A 19,549-nucleotide genomic window follows, 5' to 3' on the forward strand; every position below is an offset into this window, starting at 1 on the left:
TCTATTTATGTATGCATATACATTTACTTGCTTTCTTAAAAAGAGGGAATTTTTTTTTTACACAATTAAGTTGCACAGATGATTCTGATGCACACACACTTAAGAACAGCTAAAGTAAATACTGAGAAGTAGATAATTATTGAATGGGTTCATGTTTGGGAGCCAGAAATTACCTTCCACTTCATGGTGCAAACTAGGGAAAATGAGGAAGATAATGGTTTTCTACAGTGAACCTATAGGGTGGTATAAAATGCACATAAGTGAATTTTTATTTTTATTTTCCAGGTCTACAACTCGAACAAAGACAGCCAGAGTGAAGGGAGTAAGTACGATGCTTGGGTAACCTTCTACAGCCAGGGTTGGGAGTGGGCTTTGAGAAGTTGCTACTCCAGGTGTGAACCACCAGGCGGTGCTGTGGGCGTGTTGGGTTGGCTCCAGTTCCCGAGTGCAGTGGGACATGCCTCCACCCCAACTTTCCGCCAGTGACTCCAGAGGGACGGTAAGTGAGCCTGGCTGGCAAGGCTGTAGTGACACCTTGCATTGAAATAATGGGTCACACTTTACAAAGCATTCTCGTGTACATTATCTCCTTTAATCGTAGGTCTTAAGACTGTAGCTCGTCACCACTTAAAAGTTACTTAATACAACAATACTCAACTCCCGGAGAGCCTTATCCTGTGGGAAAGCCAAAGTTGCTGTTGCCTCCAGCACGGTCTCGCTCAAAGGACTGGAGAGGCAATAACTATGTTAGGTGATTTCTTAGTAACTGTTTCTTTGTGGTCTCTTGTGGGAGGAAAGAATGGAGATGAATTCTATGGTAATATTCCTCTCTGATGGAAGTGTCCCTGGGCAGCCTCTGTAGACTGTAGTGCATTTGCCCTGCTGCTGCCTGTAAGCACTCTGGTTAATCATGATTTCCAAGGGTACCTGTAACCTTGTAAAGGCAATGGGATTAAAATGAACCTGCAACTGGTAGAATGTTTGGGCTGATTATCTCCTTGGTGTATAGGAGAAAAAACAAAATCCTTCCAGGTTGCTGCAAGAGTACAAAGGAAATCCTGTCACCTTGCTTTGTAAAATCCACTTGAGAAAAAATTTAAAGGTTGCCCTACTGTGAATTCCAGTTGTGTTAGGAAAATCAGTAGAACAGTGCCTCTCCATGTGGACCAAAGGATGAAGTTGTTTTTTTGTGAAAGCCATTATAGGACAGAGATTTTCCCCCCCTTTTGTTCTCTTTAAAATATAATTTTTTACCCAGGAGTTTTGTATGAAATATTAAGTAATTTGGAATGCCTGCTGTGGGTAGGTTGAGAGGCCTTTACGAGATGAAAAAAAAATGTTCCCCTCCACCTCCAAAAAAAATAAAATGAGCAAGGGAAAAATTTCAAGTAAATATGCAAGGAAACAAAGAAGTAATTCCACCCTACCCCACCCCTAATTAGGTAAGATTGTTTTAGAACACTTGAAGTCAACTCTGACTAACTGAGGCAAAAACAACAGTAACAATAATGAAGGAATATGTAAGGCTGTATGGTAGCTGGTAGTAAGGTCAGAGGAGCTGAAAAGCTGGGCTTGAGAATAGACGAGTTCTGGAGACCTAGGAACCCGGTGAGGAAGGGTCTTCTGGATAATACGATAAAGCTCTAAACTGTTTGTAGTCCTTGCCTCATCTTTCTGAACATTGAGATTCCCAGGCAACAAGTTGGTCTAATTTGGGTCCACCCAGGGAAAAACTGTACATTTTGATTGAGAGTTTCAAGACTGCTGCAAAAAATGGGAACAGAGTAGTTTCCCAGAGGGAAATCAGGGAAGCCATCAGGACCAGAGGGGATGGATGCCAAGCAGGCTACACTAACAGATACTCACACCTGGCCCTGCCTGGGACACATTGCCTCCATAATAAAGGACTCAAGAGTGGTGGGGGAGGAGAGGCATGTGAATGGAGACCTCCCCCTACACCAGCCAGAAGTTTACTTTTAACTTGTGACCTTATGAACCTACATCTCTCTCTACTTGGGATAAATCCCAATAGATTTGAAGGACAACCATGGTTCTAGTGGTGGGCATCCCAACTGGTTCTGACATTTCTTAAGGCATTTTGAGAATATGCTTTGGAATCCTTGAAAAAGTGACCACCCTCTAACTCCCCAATGGCTTATCCTAAAGAAATCATTCGAGTGCAAAGATAGTTTGTATAACAGATAAGTTTGTTGGGGCGTTGGTGATAATAGCAAAGAATGAGAGACAATCTAAATACCAAATAGGGAGTTGGCTAAATAAATTAAGGAGTAATACACAGCCTTTACAAAGAACCAGAGAGGGCTGGATCTGTTTGCAGAAATTGTGTTGATAGTTTGTTAATGATTGAAATTTAAAAAAAATTAGGCTATAGAACAACATACATAATAACATGCATTACTTGACCTCCCTCAAGAAAAGAATAAGACAAACGGTTTTATTTTGGAAAATATAAGCAGTTGTGACATTTTGCTTTTTGCACCTCATTATTCAGAGAGCAAAGAGAGTTGCTTGCCTTGGGTGTCTAATGATTCTTCAGTCATTACCCTTTCATCTAGCACACAGGAGGTAAAAAGATGGGTTAAAAAAATTGGTCACTTTTGCCAGCACGGTGGCTCACGCCTGTAATCCCAGCACTTTGGGAGGCCGAGGCGGGCAGATCACAAGGTCAGGAGTGAGACACCAGCCTGGCCAATGTGGTGAAACCCTGTCTCTGCTAAAAATACAAAAATTAGCCAGGCATGGTGGCACACGCCTGTAATCCCAGCTACTCAGGAAGCTGAGGCAGGAGAATCACTTGAACCTGAGAGGCAGAGGTTGCAGTGAGCCAAGATCGTGCCATTGCACTCCATCCTGGGCAATAGACTGAGACTACGTCTCAAAAAAAAAAAAAAAAAAATTGGTCACCTTTTCAGGAGTCATTTAAATAGGAATTGTTTTTTTTAGGGTATTGATTGATTTCTAAGCTGGCAAACCAGTGTGATGGTCTGGTTTAGTGCTTCCTCACCCTTTTTTGAGTTTGGACCCTTTCCCACATGGTACAGGTTCTTAGCTTCCCCTCCTTGGTGGGGTTGTTTTACTGTATCTCTTGATTGCAGTAATTTACAATTTAATGCAAACCCCCCATAAGGCTCATCTACCACAGGTGGCGCTAATGCTCTGGGTCTTGATTGTTCTGCAACGCTCCTTCTGTTTATGACACAATCTAAACTCTTTTAAAGATATGAAGCCAATCTGATATGAATTTAAGAGTGAGGCACTGCTCTTCTTAACCAGATTCCAAATGTCTAGAGTCCAAATTCCAAATGTCCGGCATTTTCCTTTCTAGGAAATGTTTTGGTGGGAATTTCAATGCAAACATTTTATCACAGAGCCAGAATGTTCTGAAGGAGCAGATAACAAAAGGGAATTTCTGAATTCGTTTGCTTTCATCTCGAAGTTTCTCTCAGGGCATACGGTGCCTGTGGAGTATAAGACAGGGCCATAAGTAATGTCTGTCAGCTGCTGGTATTTTCCAAATGACCCAGTTGCCAGGGAGAGGATGGCAGCTGATAAATATATGTACATTTCTTTGCAGAGCCTTTTCTTCTCCTCTTCTCTATGCTCTGTTTGGATCTCAGGTTTAGAGAGATGAATTCATCACACTCCCCTGTTCATGGCACATTATCAGCACAGGTTTCTTGATTCATTCATTCTTTCCTTTTGTTTCATTTTATTTATTCATCCATTCCCTTTTAGTTCTTTTTTCTAAAATGTGTGTCTTTTATCTTCCTGTGTTCTTAATAAATGGTGTGTGTTAATAAATGGTTCTGGGTCTTGTTTTATTTCTTACTTTGTGCCCTCATCATTGTGTCAGGAGCCATTCGTATTCCTCTGTGTCCTTTTATGCTGTGGCTTCTGATTACTGCATAATTTGTGGTACACAGCACTTTTTATCTGTTTTTGTAGAGATGTACTCCATCTTCTCACGCCTCCAACTCCTCATCACCACTCACACCACCACAATGGACATCTTTGTACATGTCTTCCTGTGTGAGAATTCCTCTGGGATACACCCACCCAAAGCATTGCTGGCCAAAGGCTATGCATATACTTAGTTTAAGCACTCTCTTGTATTATTCTCCAGAGTGGTCGATCCACAGTCCCACCAACCCTACATGCAAATTTCTCCATTCCTGCCAACTCTCACCAGTATTCAGCTCTCTAATTTTTTGCCAGTCTGATAGGTGTAAAATGATAGTTCATTGTTGTTTTAATTTGCATTTCTCTGGTAATTAATGAATTTGAGCATCTATTCATAGGCCTGTTAGTTTACTGGGTTTCCTCTTCTGTTAATTGCCTATTCATGTCCTTTGCCCATTTTTCTATTTCAGTTACCATCTTTTCTTTTTGATATGTAAAAAGTTCCTACTGATTCTAGATACTAATCCCTTGTTAGATTTAGCCAGTTTAAATATGTTCTCATCTTGTCATCTGTCTGTTAATACGTGGTATCCTTCTTTGACTATAAATCCATCAAAGCCTTTTTATGTATTCAAATCATCTCCTTTTTGGTTTCTGGTTTATGATTTTCAAGTTGTGTTTTGGAGAAGGCCTTTATGACCCATGTCACAAAGATGTGTACCTATGTTTTCTTTTATTGGCTTTATGAGTGTGTCTTTCACATTTAAGTTTCTAATCTAGCTGATTTCCACCACTGTATGAGATGTTCCATGAAGATCCATTCTTATTTTTATCCTTGGGAAGAGTTAGTTTTCCTATCAACATCTACTAAGCTATCCATTCTTCCCTCGATTGATTTGTAGTACCGGTGTTCTTGCATTTTAGGTTTGCATATTTTGGTTCTGTCTCTGAGCCCTTTATTCAGGTTTTTTGTGTAGCTGTTTTTGTCCCAGTACCTCTCTGTTTTTAATAATAACTTTGAGGCAACTCTTAATATCTAGTTATTTAAGTCTCCTCTATTTATTCTCCCTTTTGAGGTTTGACTTGGGTATTTATGAGTCTTTATCCTTCTGTATAAATTCTATAATAAGTTTAAGAAGTTTCCCCTAAAATAAAATTTTTCTTTGCGAGTGCATTGAATCATACAGGTTATTTGGAGTAAGTTGACACCTTTGTAATATTAAGTCATGTCTTCCAAGGGTTTTGAATGTCTTTCCATTTATTCAGACCACCAGTGTTTTTTATTAGGATTTTATTTTTCTGCCTAGAGATCGTGTGTGCTCCTGGTCAAGTTAATCCCTAAATACTAAATTTAAAAACCAATATTTTATTTTGCCAGCCCTGCTACCCATGGGGACCCTTCCTGGATTTGCTTCTAGAATGTCAGGAATCTATATCAGTGACACCAGATTCTCTAATTGGTCAAACTCTTACCTAGTAGAGAAGGGAAGGGGAAAAAGGGAGTATTGGTAATAAAGAAGAAGAAAGTATGATATTGTTTCTTCTTAAGCTTTTTTTTTTGAGGAAGTGGTCACTGCCAGTGTCAGTCACCTAGTTATCTGATACTTGTCATTGATTCGCCCCTTTCATTATTACAAAGAACAAGACTTCCCTGGGCAAGAACCGTTTCTCCCATCTCACCCCCTGCAGCCCCGTTTGCTCTATCTCTCGATGTCTTTTTGTCTTTTTGCCATTCCCTACCTTTGGGTACAAGGTAGGGAATATCTTTAGGGAGTTATAAAATTTACTCCCCAAAGACTATGAGAATTGGTTCATTTTTCTTTGTAATGAGTACAGGTTGAAAGCAGGATGAGAGGCCTGTTCTCAGCCCAGGCTGCTATTGTCCTGCCGTCCCACCTGAGGGAAGGTTAGAAAGCCGAGAACTTGTCAGAGAGAACACACCAGTCCAGTGCAAGGGAGTAAGAGAAGAGCAGGCTCTTACAGTGTGAGTTGGTCTTTTCCAAGTTTGACGTTTTAAATAACAAATGTCACTGCCTACTTAACTCTAAAAAGATTAGCTTGTTTACAAGAATGCTGCCCTCCCACTGTTTCTCCAGCTGCTTGAAGGCTGAAGTCTGACAGATTGAGGCAGAGAGGGCTCAGTCTCCTAATCTTGACTTTATAGTGCCACTTTCCTCAATGTGGGTATTAACTCAGATTCCATAGGTTAATCGGGTTATGTTGAAAGGAATATGCTGAAGTTGCTGCAGGCATGCCTTCTCATGCATGTCAGGACCTGGCTTAACACTGGCCATCTGGCTTTTCAGAATGGCATTTTGTAGTTCACTCCACTTCTCACTCTTGTTCAACATTTTCCTGTTACTCCCACCTGGATCTTGTGCTGGATGAAACTGCAGGAGTCCAGGCTTCCTGTAGCTCTTCCTTCAGTGAATGCTTCTAGAAGTTCTTGGACTCCTGGCCTCACGTGATCCTTCCATCTTGGCCTCCCAAAGTGCTGGGATTATAGGCATGAGCCACCACGCCCAGCCTTCTGGGAGTTCTTAAGGGCAGGTGGCACTGAGATATATGAGTACCGAGAGGTAAGGACACTCATAACTAGAACACACATCTGTCTCTACCTTTAAAGCTCATGTGATCTGCTGTGGAGGTTCAGACCACAGGGGAACAATAGACAGATGGCCCAGTTACGTCGTGTGGGTGTATGTCATATTCATACCATCTACAGAAGTACCCAGGGTGCAGACTACATGCCCAGAGCTCATGGATTTGAGAGTGAGCTCAGAGTGGAATTCCATCTTGGTTAAAAAACACTTGAAAAATGGAAATTTCCTCCCTTCTGTCCTCCCCAGAAGAAGAAAATATAACACTTCCTCCTCTTTGCATCCAAGTCCTAGTCCTTTCTTTTCTTGTGGTTTGTTTTTAATCTAGTGCTCTAGTGCTTTTTTTTTTTTTTTTTTTTTTTTGAGATGGAGTCTTGCTCTGTTGCCCAGGCTGGAGTGCAGTGGCGCGATCTCCGCTCACTGCAAGCTCCCCCTCCCGGGTTCACGCCATTCTCCTGCCTCAGCCTCCCGAGTAGCTGGGACTACAGGCGCCCGCCATCACGCCCAGCTAATTTTTTTGTAGTTTTTAGTAGAGACGGGGTTTCACCGTGTTAGCCAGGATGGTCTCGATCTGCTGACCTCATGATCCGCCCATCTCGGCCTCCCAAAGTGCTGGGATTACAGGCGTGAGCCACTGCACCTGGCCTAATCTAGCGCTTTTATAAGAATCCTTTATATTTGAATAAAAATGCTGAAGAACCCACTGCAGTTTGCCAATTTGTCATTCACACTGGGAGGTGGGGAGAAGAGCAGTGATTGAAGAAGGAAATATGAACTCATTGTAGAATATTACAGAAATACAGCAAAATGATTTTGAAACATTCAGTCAAAAATCATTGGTAATATTATTCCCAGAGATATTTCCTTCTTGCCATTTTAAAATGATGTCTTGTATGTATTTTGTCAATGTCAGTATGAATTTTAATTTAGCTGGCATTATGTTGAATATGCTTGTTGTAATCTGCTTTAAAAATTACAGACAGTTTCTGATGTCATGAAATGTTTAGAAGTATCACCTGTCATGGTTGTTTAATATTCTGTCATTGGATTATATCTTAATTTGTTGAATCATTTATCATTGTTAGACTAATGCTCTTTTGGTATTATGAATAACATTGTCCTATGTTATTCATAATAGCTTCAAAAGTTATTAATTTCATCAGTTATTGGCCTTGTACATCAGCCTTTGTACGTATCTCAGATCATTCTCTTTGGGTAGATTCTGCCACGTGGATTAGAGAGAGGGTTTGCATGGAGGAGTAATGTGTGGCTGGTGTAGAATAGCATCCTGGGTGTAGAACCTTGGACAGGTGGTGCGCCTCTGTAAGCTTCCATTTCCTCTTCTGTAAAATGGGGATAATAATACCCCTGCTTCATAAATTCATTGTGAGAATGAAAGTTCAGCACATTAGTATCTGCACATTAGTTGGTAAGTGCCTAATTACTCTTGGTTATTACTCTTATCATCTGGCCAGGTCAGTTACTCCCACAACAAAAGGAAAAACCCACTGGAAAGGAAATCCAGCTGGATTGGTAACACTGCTCTTGAAGGGAGGAAGACAACCTGCTGCTGTTTCTCAGTCTTGGTGCTTTATGAGTGTTCATTCATTTAATCCTCGTTACTGTATTTCTCAAAGTGGGGTGTGCACACCACTGGTGGTACACTAGGTCATTTGAGAGAGTATATTTTAAATTACCATTTAGATTTCTGTATTTATTTTAATGTGTATTGTGGGGAACATAAGTACTCTTAAATCCCCTGATTTTATTTTATTTTATTTCATTTATTTTTTTGAGACCCCTGTCACCCAGGCTGGAGTGCAGTGGTGTGATCACAGCTCACTGCAACCTCTGCCTCCTGGGCTCAGGTGATTCTCCTGCCTCAACCTCCCTAGTAGCTGGGATTACAGGTGCCTGCCACCACACCTGGCTAATTTTTTTAATTTTTAGTAGAGGTGGGGTTTCACCGTGTTGGCTAGGCTGGTCTTGAACTCCTGACCTCAGGTGATCCGCCTGCCTCGGCCTCCCAAAGTGTTGGGATTACAGGCATGAGCCACTGTGCCTGGCCAATCCCCTGATTTTACACATGTTATTGCTTAGCACAGGGGTCCACTTTTTTAGTAAAGGGCCAGATAGTAAATATTTTTATTTTTATAGGAGTATTCAACTCCGCTATGGTAGTGTGAAAGCAGTCACAGACAATATGGAAATGAGCAGGTGTGGGTGTTTTCCAGTGAAACTTTGTTTTACAAAACAGGCAATGGTGAATTTGGCCCAGGGACTGTAGTTTATTAACCCTTGGCTTAACACAAGGCTAAGTTTTTAAAATTAGTCTAAATGGATGACATGAGGTTTTGAGAGGGAGCATGAAAGTGTCACACGATGGGCTGCCATTTGTACAAATGCTGTTCACAGCAACTGAGTTTCCAAAGGAGCTCACAGGCTTAAAGAGGTCAAGGGAGCACGGTTGAGAAGTAGTGAAGCTCATACTCAAACCCTAGCCTGCCTCATTGCCAGGGTCATTTTTTTCCTGCGACACTTCATATGCTGGAAATCTTTGATCCATTCTGCCATCCTGTTCATATGTGGTCCACCCATGGGGGCTGGAAGGAATTTCATCATCAGACTCCAACATCTAACCTCTCTAGTTCTTTGTGGCTGAGGGGCCATCCCATATTCCTTCTTAGTGCACCACGTCATTAGAGCCCTCAGTGGTTCCTCAAACACCTGTGCACAGTGCTGGGTGCACAAGGGTCACGCATTTCACTGACTGGCTTCCCCAGGGTCAGACCCTTAGCGTGGCCCACCACTCTCCCACAGGGATTTGGCAACACAACATAATGCTTTATATGTTGTTTCTGTACATCCACTCATCCTTCTTTAGGCCGTCATTCAGAGCAAACTCCCTGATGGCGTTTTATTCAGGTTTGCCTTGTTTTATGAGGACAAGATTGAGGACCGGGAGAGGAGATGGGGAGGGACATCATTACCATTGCTCTGTTTCCTATTGTTGTGCCTCTGACTGTACATTTCCTTCATCTCTGTGCCTCAGCCTCCCTTGATCTGTAAAACAGAAAAGGAGATTTAGGCTTGAAAACTGTAGGGAAAGCCTTGATGGGATCGCCTGGGCCACTATTTTTAAAAGACATCTAAAGCCTTCAGCCATTACCAAAAATCCACCGTCTCATGAAAGCAGCAGAGGGCAGAAAAGAGGATTTTTTTTTCTTTTGCTTCTAGTCACCTTTGGCCTTTTGCTGTTAGAACACCCACAGTTGAGAGGCAGGAGGAGGCAGCCACCGGTAACCAGGATCCTTTTGGGATCAGAGCCATCCAGAGGCTGCCAGGCCTCTGCTGGTCGGTGGCTTATAAATAGAACATTTCCCCTTTTAAACCTGAGAAGGGTGGAAGGCATTAATGGGCACAGTGGCCTGGCCTCCTATGCACTGGCCCACGAGGCAGTCAGCTGAGTGCAGCATCCCCTCCAGCTTTCTCTCCAGGCCTGCCAGGTCTGAGCTGATAGAGGACAGACACTCTACCTCCCTCCCTTGCCTGCGTTCCTTCCTGCCCTCCTCCCCACACCCTTTTTCTTTCCCCTTTCTCCTCTCTCCTGTGCATGCAGTTTCCGTGGCCACCACTTTCATCTTCTGAGCTGCAGTCAGGCGAGGTGGTATAATTCTAGCTCTCGCTAGGTGCTGACTTTCTACACCTCACTTTTCATTATGAGTTGCCTGTGCAACACAGTTGCTGTGGTGCATTGAGCTTGAATTACATTTAGTTGAGCTGTAATACCCCAGCTCTAGAATAGCCCTGGCTCGGAGGGCAGGGGGCTGGAGAGAGAAGAAGGGGCAGGAACAGCTTGTTTTTGCAGATATTTTATTATTTGAGTTCCCAGCTATTTTGTTTGATGAGACCCTGGCCCCCAAAGCTATGACTGGTGGTGGTACTCCTTGGACTTGGATAATCAGAAGCCTTTCTGCTTGTCCTAAAAGACACTTAACAAATCCACCCTCTCTCTCAGCTAGCTTTAGACTGGCAGATGCAGCCAGTGTGTGCCTCTGCCATGGCCTAATATTCCCCTTTCCCTCAGTGACGTGGGCTCTGTACTGACAGCAGGCTGTAGCCTGAGCAGGTGTGAGCCACCCGTTGGCATCCCAGTTTGGACTTCAGCCAAGAGACAGTGAGCAGGTCCCTGGCTACATCTTTAACTCCTAAAGCCCAGTGCAAGGGGTTATTGAGACAGAGACTAAAATATTTCCCCCACTGCCACCGAGTACAGGCTTCCAGTTATTGTGGTTAATGTTTATTGAGTACATACTGGGGAGTGGGCAACATGTTCACTGCTTGATATACGTTATGTCATTTGATCCTCCTAAGAACCCTATGAGCTAGATACTATTATTGACCCCATTTACAGATGTGAAAACTGAGACTTCATTCTGAGGGTAAACTTGGTCACTCCCTGCACTGATCAGAGTTGTCAGAGCCTGCAGCTCACATTTGGCATGTAAGATTGAGCAGAGGGTAGAGTAGTGCTTAGAAGTGTTAGCTCTGGAGTATTCCATACGTGGTTTGAAATCCCAGCCTCAAGAATTACTGAGTGTGTGATTTTGAGAAATTAATTTCTCCAAGCCTCAGTTTCTTTGTCTGAAGGTGGGAATAGTTTTAATAATTAAATCTTTGGTTTTTTTGGAAGAATAAATGAGATTAGGATGGACATCCTTTGCTCAATGGTGCCTGGTATTATCGGCAATGATTAAATGTTGCCCTTTATTATTATTACCAATAATGTCATCATTATCCAAAGCCAGAGCCCATTTATATAAAAGCGTGGCACTGTACAGTCTCTTTAAAGTTCCTCCGGGCATTGCCTTATTTGATTTTCACAACACCTGCATCTTATATGTGAGGGGAATGGGTCAGAGAGGTGAAGTATGCCCAGCTTACACAAGCAGTTTGTGGAGACACCAGGGCTCAAATCTTAGGCCTTTGATTCTGAATGCCCTCTCTTTCCCTGCCCTTCGCTGCCTCAGAGTTTGTTGTGACCAACAAATTGTTCTTAAAGCATTTTGAGGTAAGAGGACAGATAGGTAAAGGCAGGAAAGTGACCTTGATGGGCAGAGGCAGTTGGTTCTCTGTTTGAAACACTTCCACCCTCAGAAAGCTGATGATGATCTCTTTCGGTTGAGAAATCAGTGCAAAACCACTGGGCCTTAAGGCAGAAGGGAATTGAGGCCACTGTGTAATTCATTCTCAGAATGTCCAGATCCCTGTGTAGGAGACAAATGGTCCTGATTAAGCTGGTCAGTGTTACTGCAGTGTGCATTAAGCCTTGCTCTTTCGCTGCTATTCTGATTTGGAATTTTAAGGTGGACTAGGAGATTGCAGAAGTAGAAACCCACAAAGAAACACTCCTTCCATCACAGGCAGATGTGTAGTCCTCAGCCTGTGCTGTGCAAGAACCTATGTGCTGTCACCTTGGATGCCTGTCTTTTGCCAAGAATTGGAACACTCTTTAGAACCTCCCTTGACTGTGGCTGAGAGCTGGTAGGTTTATTCCCATCCAGGCAGATTTTTGTTTCTGTTCCTGCTACCTATTTTACTTTACTCTATGTCTCTTTCAGCTTATTTTTCTGTGTGTTTGTTTTCAAGAAACAATGAAAAAAAATAGATGCCTTTGTATCTGGTAGGCTAGGGAAGAAAAGTCTGACTAGCAGTATTCTTGCTTTGAGGTCAGGGTATGAATGAGATCTCTGTCAAACCTGTTTGTCTCATGCTTCCCACTGCAGGGGCCCTGAACTCTAGAAGGTACCAATATATGCAGTCACCTGTCACTATTCGAGGCTCCTGGAATGTGGAGACTTTTGGCCTATCGGCTCCTTGTGTTTCAGCTGGTGAAAACATGGATTGTATTTATTCTTTCAGGACATATTTATTGAGATTAGTCATGAACAGGGCAGATTGTCTCTGCTGTCATGGAGCATATACAATGAAAAGAAATTAACAACAAAGAGTAAGCAAGTAGATAAAGGTATAATTTCTGGTGGAGATGAGTACTCTGCAAAAATAAGGGCTGGTAGATAGAGGATAAGGGAGAGGGGAGCGATTTTAGATACCTGGAGCAGGAAAGGTCTCTCTAAAGAGGTGACATTTGAGAAGAAATCTGAACAAAGGGAGGGAGGGAAGCGTGTCAGGAGTGGGTATATGAGTGTTACTGATGGAGTGACCAACATGTGCAGAGGCCCTGAGGTGACGTGAGCTACTTGTGTTCTAGGAATATCAGGAAGAACAGTGGTGCCCGGATGGGAGGAGGCCCTGGGGGTGAGTGGTGAGGTAGGCTGGGGCTAGACCATGTGGGGCCAGGAGATAAGACTGCATTCTTAGTGTGAAGAGAAGTCACTGGAGAGTTGTGATCAGGTGCATGACATGAGCTGATGTATGTTTTTAAAAGATGACTCTGGCTGCTGGTGGGGAATAAACCGTAGTGGGGTGGGCGGGGGTGGGGGGTGGGGGCAAAATTGAAGCAGCTGGGAGACTGCTGCAGGTAGTCCAGGCAAAGGATGATGGCAGCTTGGATCAAGGTATTAGCAATGGATATGGTGAAGAGTAGTTAGATTCTGGATACGGTTTTAAGTTATTAGTGACAGGATTGGCTAATGGATTGGATGTGGTGTGTGAATTGGATATAGGGTGTGAGAGAAAGCAAAGATCAAGGATGATGTTACTGGAACAGAATATCTTGCAGGTAGAATATGGTCCTCTCCCATCTCATTCTTTCAGCCAGGTTGAACATAGTGCATGTTCTGGGACACATTAGGACTTGAGCTCCCCAATTTATTATTTCTGTCACCTTCATGATTTTTTGTGTTTTTTTTTTTTGAGATGGAGTCTTACCCTGTCACCCAGGCTAGAATGCAGTGGTACAATCTCGGCTCACTGCAACCTTTACCTTCCTGGTTCAAGTGATTATCGTGCCTCACCCTTCCAAGTAGCTGGGATTACAGGCACCTGCCACCATGCCCAGCTAATTTTTTTTTCTTTTTTTTTTTTTTTTTTAGTAGAGACAGGGTTTCACCATGTTGGCCAGGTTGGTCTTGAATTCCTGACCTCAAGTGATCCACCTGCCTCGGCCTCCCAAAGTGCTGGGATTCTGGGTATGAGCCACTGCACCTGGCTGACTTTTTAAATATATACATATACTACTTTTATTATTAATTTGCTTACTGGTTTTAAACCAATTCATCCCTTTTTTACCTCAGTTTATTTAAAAAAGAAATATATTTTACTATGTGTGATAAATAAGTAGATTTCTAATATTCATTAAAATAAACGTATAACTGAGAAATGTTTGTGAGCCTCTTGGAATCATCCCATATGCCAAAGTGGAACAATCCAGCATTCCATATTAAGATGCATAGCACTGGCAAATAGTTGTTGTCCAGCAGGGAATGTGGTATAGATACTGGCAATTGACTAAATTAAGTCATTTTTGTTTGTTTTTGGTGGTGATAATCTTAATTGCTTAGTATATAGTACAGTGTTTTTCCAAGTGGGGTTCTCGCATGTACTGATGCATAATTGCCGGGAGAGGGCCCAGAATCTGCATTTCTACAAGTGCACTCTTGTTCACTGGAGTTGAGAGCCGCTACTGGAATAGAAATGGTAGGATCCACAGAACCTGATCCACAGCCCCCAGTTCCTTTCTGACTATCTCTAGCAGAAAGCAAAGAGTAGAAGAGGATGAGCCCAAGAGTCAGACTGAGTTAAATAAAATCTTGGTTCCACTACTCACTGATGCTATAATCTTACAGAAATTCCTTAACCTGACTGAGCGTAGGTTTCCTATCTACAAAATACGGATGATGATGATGATGATGATGATGATGATGATGATGATGATAAGAAAATGATGCACCTAACTGTGTAGCTCAGAGCAATGTAGTCTGTGCTCAGTAAGTGTTAGCCACGGTTATCATTGCTGTTGTTACCACTTAACGTGAGTCTGGCTTTCCTCATCATAAAAACTTAGCAGAGATATTGGGAAAATCAAATAAACTATAGTTTATTAATTTATTTTATAAACTGTAATGTATTATCCCTCATTACACTCATTAGTGTGAAAACACAGTAGTTTATGAGTAAGAAGAGTAGCAAGACTTACCCTATGGGGTTATAATAAAGATAACATGAACTTGAATATGAAAAGTATTTCATCAACTGGAAGGTTTCATTCAAATATTAGGATATAGTAACATTCTAATATTGGTAATACTAGGTAATATTGGTAATGATCATGTATTGAATACCAAGTAGATCCCAGTTGCTATACATTTCATTTGACCCTCATAGCATCCTGTTGGGTTATCCCCATTATACAAGCGAGGAAGGTGAGCCTCAAAAAGGTGAAGCTAAGGTCATATCCAGCCAGAGATAGCTGAGGCAGGGTTCTAATCCAGGTCTGTCTGGTTTTATAGCTCATTCAGTTTCCATTACCTACACTTCTGTCTGTGTGACTTTAGTTAATATTAAAGTTAGTTCACATTCCCTGAACATACCAGCCAGGGGGCAGAGAATAGTCTGGTGTAGGGATGGTGCATGGGGGTCCCTGGAGTGCTGATCTGGGATTAAAAATTGGCTGTGGGTAACCTCCACAATAGAGAATGCACACCTGGATAATTAAGAACAAGTTGGCCACCTTTCCTGGGCCCCACTGAAGTTTCTGAGAGCTGCTACCATGAGGACAGCTTTCCAGGGGCCACAGCCCAGGGAGCCCTGGCAACCCTGGGGCTTCACATGATTAGGGGAAAACAGCAAGCCCTTCTAGTCTTCCCTCTGTGTGTGTGAAAATTGGAAATTATTCTTCAGGTGGAATTTATGTTCATTTCAATGTGGGTGGTTTTCTCAATGGCTTTTAAGGGTGCTGAAATTGATTAAATTCAGAATGAGGGAGGCCAACCAGGCTCTATAAAGAGTAAATCACATTGGAAAATTGCATAAATTTCTGTGGTGAGAACATGCCCCTGAAGTGGCCTGCTCACAGCAACTCGACAATTTCCTGTATCCATCCGTCCATCCGTGTTAGAAATCCTTTACTTCTCAGTTTTTTTTTTTTTTGTTTTGTTTTGTTTTTTTTTTTGAGGCAGGCTCTCACTCTGTTGCTCAGGCTGAAGTGCAGTGGCATGATCATAGCCCATTGTAACCTCAACCTCGTGGGCTCAAGCCATCATCCTGCCTCAGCTTCTTGAGTAGCTAGGGCCACAGGTTCACACCACCATGCCCAGCAAATTTTTTTTTAACCTTTTTGTAGAGATAAGGTCTCACCATGTTGCCCAGGTTGGTCTCAAACCCCTGGCTTCAGGCGATCTTCTCACCTCATCCTCCCAAAGTGCTGAGATTACAGTTGAGAGCCAGGGTGCTCAACCTCAATCCTCTTGTTTTTATGCATAACCTACAGTGCTTCCAGCAAATTCCATTTCTCCCACAAAAAAGGTTTGGTTTGTTTTTTTCTTTTTAATCAAAGGAGAATTGACTAAATTTCCTGGGGAAAAAATTCAGACGAGGAAAAACTTGTTGAATACCAGCTTTAGGGACAGTAACCCTTTCTAGTTCATGTTGAGGCTAATTCAGTAGATTAGCTCCTCTCCTTTGGATGAGGATTTCCCTCCCCAGGGTTTGGTTAGAATTCCAGGGATGCAGGCGTGGGGTCGTTTGGGGGCATGTCCTAGTGTGCTGTTTTTATAGACTATATATATGTGTCCATCAGTCAACTTATAGTATGGAAAGTTTTCTTCTATTCAAATTGGGTGATTTGGCCACTTCTTGCCAAATTTCTTGGTTTTCTGAGTACTGAAGGTTGGAGTTGAGCAACTGCAGGTCAGTGATTTTCAGAAGAGGGGCTCTTGAGCCTGAGGAATCAGGTTTCACGGGTAGCATGATGGTCTAGCGGAGAATACTTGTGTTTTCCAGGGGCTCTCTTGACCCTCAGACCTCAGGCCCCTGTTGACCCTCATTTAGATGGCTGAGTTAGTGTAATATGGAGAAGCCCTCCTCTCAGCCCCAGCTTCACACCACATGCAGCTCAATGATGATAATGCCTTGATGGACAAAATGCAGGAGGTCTAAAAGTGTCCAGGAAAACCTAAATTTGCTTTCGTCTCCTATGTTTCATGGCTTGGCTTTGCCACTTTTGTTCTTCCTTTTTCTTGGGCCCATTCTTGGGCTTCGCTGCTAGGTGGCATGTCTGTATTGATACAGGAAGGAAGGAAGTGGTTAGATCAGCCTATTCATTTCTTTATTTAACCTTTATATCATCACAAAAAAAATGAGAAGGCAGAGGACCAAAAGGTTAAAAGAACTCATCTGCTCTCAGAGGGTTTATATCAGTTGAAATTGAAAGGTCATTTTGACACACTGCCCCTCGGCAACTCTCTCTACCATTCATTCACTAATTTACCTATTCATGTATCCAAAATTAAAAATGACACGTGCATGCACACACTTCCAATTCATATCCAGTGCTATAGTTGATGGTGAAAGATAGAGCTGTAGTAGCCAGTGAAGTGTATACCTGGACCATTGCCCTCATGAATAAGTATTCTAGTTTGGTAGACATTTTTCACAGAGTCACACATATCAGTGTAAACTTGCAGTGTTGCATCATAGTCTGAAAGAAAGGTTGATGGTCCTGTATCTGAGTGCACAATGGGGGCTTTAACCTAGGTGGGAAGGTCTGGGTGAGTTTCTTGAGGAAGGGACACTTGAGGGTAATGTGAGTTGGGAGCCAAAGGGCTCCCATGCGAAATCCACAGTCTGTGCTGGGGAGAAAGCATGGTTAGTTGAATGTTCTTGAAAGACAGCCAGTGTGGCTAGGTGCTCAGAGCTGGCACAGTGGCCCCTGAAGAAGCTGGAGGGCCAGGCAGGGCCCCGTCACACAGAGCTTTGTGAGAAAGTAAGGATTGGGGTTATTCTCCCAAGGGCAGCAAGGTGCTGCAGGGAGGTGATAAGCTCTGATTTTTGTCAAGACCATAGGGGCTGCAATGCAGAGGGCAGACAGGAACAAGAAGAATAAGAAGACCAGCCAGGAGGTTAATGCAGTCATCCTGGCAACAGATGATTGAGGTGGGGACCAGGATGGTGATGATGATGATGGAGAAATTGGACAAAATTGAGAGGCATTAGAAGATACAATTGAGGGACTTGGTAATAATTTGGATATGAGAGGTAAGAAGTGGTGCCAAGGGTGATACTTGTGATTTTGTTATAATTTTCCGACCACCTACACACCTCTTTTTTTTTTTTTTTTTTTTTTTAATAGCTGGGAGGGGCCAGTGAAAAGTATCTCAGATGAGGTCCCAGAAGCTTCAGGACATGGCGTTGACCTTATGGTTGTATAGCAGTGGCAGTTATGCTAAAATCCATGTCTGTCTCCCTGGCCCACCAACCTCCTCCTTTTATTTGTTTTTATTTTTTGAGACAGTCTTGCCCAGGCTGGAGTGCAGTGGTGCAATCTCGGCTTACTGCAGTCTCTGCCTCTTGGGTTCAAGCAATTCAAGCCTCCTCCTTTTAGATAAGAAAATCATTTGATTATACCTTAGAGTAATTCTTTTAATCCCTTTGCAGTAAGACAGCTAGTCTCTGGATGTAAACTGCCTCCAGCCTCCCGGGGTTCATATCCTAGGCATGATAGCCCAAGGCATCCTCTTCCCACGTCTGTGGTTCTCCCTAAGGTTCTTCAAGGTTACTGAGCATAAACCCACCTCTCCTGTGTTCACATGTTCTCCAGAGAACTTTGAGAAAATGGACTTTGCTACCCTAGCATGCTGCTTTCTCTGAAAGGAGACAAAGCAACAAGGCTTCAAAAGTTGAAATGAAAGTTAAGAGGATGGCACATTTCTAACCTGGGAGGCCAACCTGGATATTTGGTGCAAGCTCTGCCAGCATTCATGATGAGACAACTGTTTGGGCTGCCTCGTGTGTACACTGAGCAGAGCTGAACCTGAGGCTGAGGGAGGGAAGTAAACCAGCCGAAGCCTCAACTGCAGGATGGTGGATGTTGGGCCTGGGAGACACAGGTCCTGCGACAACTCATCACAAGTCAAATTAAGGGACTAATGCAAGCCTAGTAGATATTTAATGAGAGATTATTGCTGGAGATTATAGGGATACAGAAATTGCTAATAAATCCCTGACCTTTTCTGAGCCTTGGCTCAGTGAAAGAGCTGAATCACCTGCTTGAGGGGATTAAGGACAGCCGCCTCCATCTGGCGGGCCACTCAGACTTTTTCTGTCGTTAGCAAACGCAGCTTGGTGGTGATAGTGTTCTAAACCTTTTAGTGGGAATTTGCTTTTCAGACTAGGAGATCTCAGTTAACTTAGATTATATCCCTACTGGGCAGAGATCAGGACTAATGATCTGGTTATGTGTGCACTGTAGTCCCTATCACTTTATGGTACTTGGTCCATGATAAATAATAAAACCGTTGTTAATTATTAGTAATCTGATCAGCAGGAAACTCAAGTTGATGAGAGTAGAAATCAAGCTCTTTGTGTGTGTGCATGCATGCACATGTGTGTGTGTGAAAGAGAAGAGACAAAGAGAGTTGGGGGTCCCCAGGCAGTGGGCAATGTGATAATTTACACTAGTTCCAGTTTAGAGGTTTAGAGCAGTGGTTGCTAACCTGTATTTCTTGAATTCCTTGTTGGAGAAACAGTTGTTTGAAAGAGATTCCATTTCTTAACACGGTGTTATCTGTTTATAGGCTGTAAATAATTATCATCAATATGCAATTTTAATACATTAGAGGCTAACAGAGTTATCTTGAGCTCATAATATTTGACTTTGCAATATGTAAATATCGTATCCATTTGAACTTAGACAACTAAGATAAACTGAGAAATACTGGATTACACATGTCATATATAAGACCTTTATGTGTAACATCTGTGTAAGACTTAATTCCAAGAAAAGGAGTTTGCTGGTTTCAAACAAATTGGAGAATCTCTAACGCTGGGAAAACCAAAGGAGGAACATT

General features: G+C 42.6%; 1 protein-coding gene across 9 annotated transcripts in view; it reads left to right on the top strand.

Annotated features, from left to right (window-relative positions):
• ARHGAP26 (Rho GTPase activating protein 26) overlaps positions 1–19,549 on the top strand; it is a 458,221-nt gene that overhangs the window by 243,151 nt on the left and 195,521 nt on the right. For all 9 annotated transcript variants that reach the window (XM_063706839.1, XM_055389277.2, XM_063706842.1 and 6 more), the window contains exon 12: positions 286–322. In XM_063706839.1, the coding sequence (XP_063562909.1) occupies positions 286–322 (37 nt within the window). The remainder of the gene's footprint in view (positions 1–285; positions 323–19,549) is intronic.

Source organism: Gorilla gorilla, chromosome 4 (assembly GCF_029281585.2).
Source record: "Gorilla gorilla gorilla isolate KB3781 chromosome 4, NHGRI_mGorGor1-v2.1_pri, whole genome shotgun sequence".
In the NCBI taxonomy this organism is placed as follows: domain Eukaryota; kingdom Metazoa; phylum Chordata; class Mammalia; order Primates; family Hominidae; genus Gorilla; species Gorilla gorilla.